We start from the raw sequence: 6,000 nt of genomic DNA, 5'->3' as shown, positions 1-6,000 counted from the left end.
ACCCTGGAATCAGTGTCTCTAGATTTGAAGCTGGGCTAAGTCATTTAGGAGGTGTGGAGGACTCAGGCTAGCAAAGGAAGCCATGAGCCTTCCTCCCGTCTCCTTAGGGTGCACCAGCACTCCAAGGTTTTCCCCCTTCTACTGGAACCAGCCTTTATCAGTTCTCCTTTGAATTGCCTCACACCTGCATCTTTCTTCTTCTCCCTTCACTTCATGTTAATAAATATACAACTTTCAGGATCAGCTCCTAGGGGACAGGGACTAAGGCATTTTAATCTAGAATTAAAAATTGATGACGATTGATGGTGGGGCACTTGTGTAGGGTGTAATGGAAAGAGCCTTGCAGTTGGAGCCAGAAGACCTCGTTCCAAGTTTGGGTTCCACCAGTATTTGATTAAGCCACATAGCCACTTTGAGCCTCAGTGTCTTCATCTGTAAAATGTGGATCATAATCCTGGAACTGATCCCCTTTCAGGGTTATTGTAAAGATCAGACAAGATCATATATATAAAATACTTTGCAACTGTAATTCACCACAAAACTATAACTATTCCTCTGAATGAACATACCCTGAGCTGAGCTGAGCTGGAGTACTGGATTCATCTCTCTAGCTAATGAATGCACCCACAGTAACTGAAAGAGAAAACACCCTAAGCTTTAGTCTCTCTTCCCTCCCCACAAGCTCCTTTAGGATTTGCGCCCCATAAGGGGGCCTGGATTTCACTCTAATGTTTTAAGATAGGAAGTGAATTGAGTCCCCAACAGCTGTATTTCTGGTTGCCTTGGGCAAGGGTGGAGAGTGGTTTTATTATTCCTCACCTTTGTCCCAAACCCAGCCCTTGGATCAGAAGAGTTTTCGTCTCCATTGGATTCTTCCTTCTCACCAATCCAGGAACCATCTAAACAAGCTGATAAGGCTCTCCTAGGGCCCTTCATAATCATTAAATCCAGTCCCCTCGTTTTACAAAGGAGGAAATTAAGGCCAAGAGAGTGAAATGTGGGGGCAGTGGTGCAACAGTGATTCTGAAGATAGTTTCAAATTCTATCTGGCTATCCTCTATCTTGAGAGTCTAATGGGTAAAAAGCTGGCCTTGAAGTAAGGAAGACCTGGGTTCCCCTCCTCTGATACCTATAAACTGTGGGGCCTTGAGCAAGTCACTTAACTTCTCAGTATTCTGGGCCAGTCTTTAAAACTATAGGTTGCAGGACAGCTAGGTGGTGCAGTGAATAGAGCACCAGCCCTGGAGTCAGGAGGACCCTAGTTCAAATGAGGCCTCAGTCACTCACTAGTTGTGTGACCCTGGGCAAGTCACTTGATGCCAATTGCATCCCCAAAACAAACAAAACTATAGATTTCAGAAAAGATTCCATGTCTTCCCTATACCAATGAAATCAGAAATCCAGTGCCTTTTGATAAGTACAGTGCCCTGGTTGCAGAGTCAGGGCTAGAACCCAGATCTCTTGACTCCCCCATCCCCCCACACTTCATGATCTTAGCCCCGGTTCTGTGATATAAGTTGTCCACCTTTTCCCCTCCCAGCCTCCCCAGGCTAGATCTGGAAATGAGGCTATGGTGATGGATTCTCTCTACCGGCTCCCTGGAGGAGCCTGCCTGATAACTGGATGAAGCCCAGCTCAGCCGAGTCCCAGTGGGTGTCCTGTTGTAATCAAGTCTGTTCAGCCGCAGTGAGAGTGAGAGCACACTGCAGCCCTGCTCAGCTGTCTCCGGCCCCAAGCCTAGGTGAGCATGCAGCTGTCCGGGCAGGTCTGGAACCTGCCCAGCCTGTTCTTGCTCCGGGATAGCTGTGCCCCTGTGCCCTGCTTACTGCCCCCCCACCTCACGGGGGAGGGGGGGCCTGCAGGAAGGAAGAAAAGCAAAGCAGTTGGTATGTTTCTCACGAGCTGGAAGGAGGAGGAAATTTCCTGGGATTTGGCCAAAAGAGAATGAAAATGTTAATCCCTCCCTTTTACCTGCTCTTCTAGGCCAGATACTCCCTCAGAGGCTCAAGACGCTCTCCTAGCCTCTTGTCTCTCTCATTATTGTCTGTCACCAAGCTGATTAGAGAGGGGTCATTCGTCCATCTTTGAGGTTTGGCCAACGTTTCTTCTTAGCCAGGGAAGGTAATGCATTTCACTTGGCTCTGGGAAAATTTGAATTAAACGTGGATTCTGGAGAATTAGCGTCAGGAGGGGCTGGGTTTGAAATCCAGCTCTGTCACTTCAACAACAACAACAATGTGCTTTAAGGTCTGCAAAGCATTTTACATAATCTCATTCGACTCATTGATGTAAATGCTATTATTAATCTTCATTTTACAAATGAGGAATTTAACTCAGACAGTAGTTAGGTGACTTGCCCAGGGTCATACAGCTAATAAACATCGAAGGCAGTTTTCAAACTTGGGTCTTCTGGACTCAAAGTTTAACCCTCTCCAAAAGGTATTCACTCTCTCATGGTTTCAGTTTTCTTTTCAAAATGAGGATGGTTTGGTCAGATGAGCTCTAATGCCCTTCCTGGCTCTAACTTTCTGCCACTCTGGGGTGTTCCTAGTTAATCCTAATCTTGGCTTTGAGCTGGCGTCTTCTCCTGGAGCCGAGAACTGCTTGCAGCCTTAGATCTGCTTCTTGCAGGTTCCTAAGCTTGAGTTCTGATCCATTATTCTATCTGAAGATCACAGGATTGCCTTAGAGCTAAAGGGAAACTTAAGAGTCATCTAGCACAATCTTCTCATTTTATGGGTTAAGAAACCGAGGTTAAGAGAAGATAAAGAAGTGGTAGAGACAGAATTAGAACGAAGGTTCTCTGACTCCAACTCCAACAGCCCTGTTTCCACACAGGATCATGTTTTTTTAGAGCTGGAAGGAGCCTGGGAAGTTATCTAGTCGAATCCCCTCTTTGGACGGAGAAAGAAATCGAGGCCCAGAGAAAACCCACTCGCTTGAATGCTAGAGCTGGGATTCTGTAGTAGGTCTTCTGATTTCTTTCTTCTGCGTCCCCAGTGGTGCAGGGGCCCGACTTGGACAGAGTCGGGACATTCTGTCCCTTTGCCCGGAGCGGCTGGGTTTGGGGGCCCCCAGGGTACTGTTTAGGAGCCACTCCATCTAGGGCCCTGTCTCAGGGCCTCCGTCATAGAGGTATGGGCCCACAGCTCTGTCTCCACCCCCACCCCTCCATGCCGGACTCCCCGGTGCAGCCCAGACCCCTGAGAAGGACACTGGGGTCACCCTCCCTTCCGCTTCTCGGGACCTTGACCGTGGGGCGGCTGCTGGGTCAGTACAGCCCCCCTCCCTGCATCTTTTCCTCGCAGGCCCCCCCCTCCCCGCCCCTGGCCGACGGTCCATCGGTGCCCGGGCTGGGAAGACGGCTGCCCTCCGGGGCGGGCCGGGGCGGGGCGCCCGCGAGAAGCCCCTCCCCGGGGGCGGGCGGGCCGGGCTGGGGGCGGGCAGCGGGGGTGTCCCTCCCCGCCTCGCTCCCCGGTAAAGTCTCGCGGTGCTGCTGGGCTCAGCCCCGTCTCCTCCTCCTGCTCCCTCTCGGCCGGGCGGCGGTGACTGTGCACGGAGATCGGAGCGGGCAGCGCAGCCGTGCCCGCCCCGCCAGCATGGCCACCACCGCCCCCTGCACCCGCTTCACCGACGACTACCAGCTCTACGAAGAGCTCGGCAAGTACGGCTCGGACTCCCCCCCCCCCCCGGGGGCCCCTCCGGCCCCTCCCCCCCCCCCCCCCCCCTCCCCCGCCCCCCCGCCGCCCGGCCCGGGGGGGGCCCCTTCCCCGCCCGGCGCCCCCGCCCCCGGCCCCTCCCCAGCCAGCTCCGGCCCCTGCGGCCAGACCGGAGCCTCCTGCTGCATCCGGTTGGACGGACGAGCCCGGGCAGACTGCAGCCCCCCGGCCGCTCCCGGGCTCCCCCAGCCACGCCCCCGGCCCGCTCCGGCTCCGCGGGCTCTCCGACCTTGGTCACACCCTGTCCGAGCCCAGACCCCGCGGCCCGACCCACAGCCGGTGCGCGGGGTCGGGGGGCTGCTCTGGTGCCTGGCCCCGCCCCCGTCTGTGGGCTAGTGCAGCCTCTTCCCGGATCCCGACCCCGCTGCTGGGCGCTGCTGCAGCCTCCCCCTTCTTCCCCCCCCCCCCCCCCTCCCTGCAGTGGTCCCGGGAGCCGCGCGCCGCAGCCGCAGCATCCCCCTCCCCTCCGCACGGCACCGAGCAGCCGCCGGCCGCTGCTGCTGCCGCCGCCACCACCGCTGCTGCTGCAGCCCCAGACTCCCCTCCCCGCCCCCCCCCAACCTGGCCACTGCAGCCCCCGCCCTTCCCCCCCATCCTGTTCACACACAGGCGAGGGGAGCTGGGTATCGAAAGCTGGAGGGCTGTCTGGGAGGGGGGGCGGGAGGGGAAAGGGAGAAGGAAGGGAGAGACTTTGCAGCCCTGCCCGTGACAGCTGGGGCCCCTGCCCCACTTGTGAGGGCTCTCCTTCCTTTTCCCTGCTGCTAGTCTAAACTGGGATGCTATTCTTTTTGTGGGATGTGGTGGGACCCTAAGGGTCTGAGGGTCCGTGGGCTGCTCTCTCCTCACCTGATGCTAGAGCTTTATGCCTCCCATGGATGAGGGAGATGGTGTCTTCTGTAGGGAGCTCTACCTTCCAAATTTACTATGGTTCCCAACTATGAGTCTTATGAGTAGGAGAGGGTACGTTTGCCCCTCACTCTTCACTTTTCTTCCCCTGGAATGCAGGGTAGCTCTGAATGCATCAGGTGTGTGTTAGGAACATTTCCCACCAATCCCACACCTGGGAGCCTGAAGTCTGAGTTGTTTCTTTGCCCCAGGGTCAGATAAAGGGACAGGGTGGAGGGAAATATCTTTTTGTCATGAATGCTTAGGTGGGAGTGCCATTGGGTGGGTGAGTGGGGGGCCAGGTCAAGTAAGAATCTATCAACCTGTATTAGGGTTGGGGGAGTCACTGTCAGGAGTGGATGACTGTGGTTATAGGTGGCAGTCATTCTGATCTAGAATCTGGGCATGTTGTTGTGAGATCAGGTCTAAGAATTCGTCACTCTACTCCAATCTTTGTCCCAGTTCTTGCTCTCCTCTCTTTCCAGGGGGGCTTTCTCTGTGGTTCGAAGATGTGTCAAGAAAACCTCCACTCAGGAGTATGCAGCAAAAATCATTAACACAAAGAAGTTATCAGCCCGAGGTGAGTGTGTATGGATGAAAACTCCTTGAAGGAGGAATTCCTGCACTTTTGTGCTTACATCCCAGCACAGTGCCAGGTCCCTAATAAATACTTGTTACTCGATTGATCTTGATCTTTATCCCCTTAAAGAGTGGGGTGTCTAGCCTCATGCATTTGAATGGTAGAGCAGAAGTTGGTGACAGTAGGAGGTGATCATTGGAACTTGGAATAGAAGTAAGTGACTTTCTGGGGAATTGGTACAGAGAGCTCCTCTGTCTAGGAAGGAGAGGCCCAGGAGTCTTTGGGATGGAAGAAGAAATGAAGTGGTGGGTTGTTCTCACAAGGGTGACTGGGTTAGGCAAAGTCTCTGGACCATGGGGACTTTGGTCCCTTAAAGTGGAGAAAGGGTGGCATTAACTGCAAATTTTGGGGGAGAAATGTAGTTTCATGAAGCACAAAGCAAGGATCCCCTAATTTGGTGAATGTGAGGAAAGGTCTCACCTGATATGGATTTGTTGGAGACAGAGTCAGTGAATGTAGAGCTGTCCTATCCACACACAATCCTCCCCTCCCAGCTTGTGCTTGGGTTGGAACTGCAGTAAATGAGCAGCCTGGATGGTTGCTTGCCTCCCCCTGCCCACCAGGCAGCCAAATAGACTCCCAAGGGGAAAAAAATCTGTAAACATCAGGGGAGGCTGGTATTGGCGAGGACTCTTCGGGAACAAATCCTGCCAGATGAACTGGATTGCTTTTTTTTGATCAAATTACCAAGTTAGTGATGCAGCCGCAGATGCAATCTCTTCTGGGCGGAGGTTGGTTGCCTCACGAACAAGAGAA

General features: G+C 53.9%; 1 protein-coding gene across 14 annotated transcripts in view; it reads left to right on the top strand.

The window, feature by feature from the left end:
* The first annotated feature begins 3,463 nt into the window (after positions 1 to 3,463).
* Positions 3,464 to 6,000, top strand: part of CAMK2G (calcium/calmodulin dependent protein kinase II gamma) — a 59,871-nt gene continuing 57,334 nt past the window's right edge. For 9 of the 14 annotated variants that reach the window (XM_069068273.1, XM_069068271.1, XM_069068275.1 and 6 more), the window contains exons 1-2: positions 3,466 to 3,664; positions 5,090 to 5,184. In XM_069068273.1, the coding sequence (XP_068924374.1) occupies positions 3,600 to 3,664; positions 5,090 to 5,184 (160 nt within the window). In that variant the 5' untranslated portion in view covers positions 3,466 to 3,599. Of the gene's footprint in view, positions 3,665 to 5,089; positions 5,185 to 6,000 lie in introns of all 14 variants that reach the window. The other 5 variants (XM_069068278.1, XM_069068277.1, XM_069068272.1 and 2 more) reach the window with 3 other exon arrangements.

The sequence above is a fragment of the Petaurus breviceps genome, unplaced genomic scaffold (genome assembly GCF_028583685.1).
Source record: "Petaurus breviceps papuanus isolate PSGF00001 unplaced genomic scaffold, PetGlider_PUasm1.0 90762, whole genome shotgun sequence".
Taxonomy (NCBI): Eukaryota; Metazoa; Chordata; class Mammalia; order Diprotodontia; family Petauridae; genus Petaurus; species Petaurus breviceps.
The sequence above is the reverse complement of the archived record's forward strand: the minus strand, read 5'-3'. Positions and strand labels throughout refer to the sequence as shown.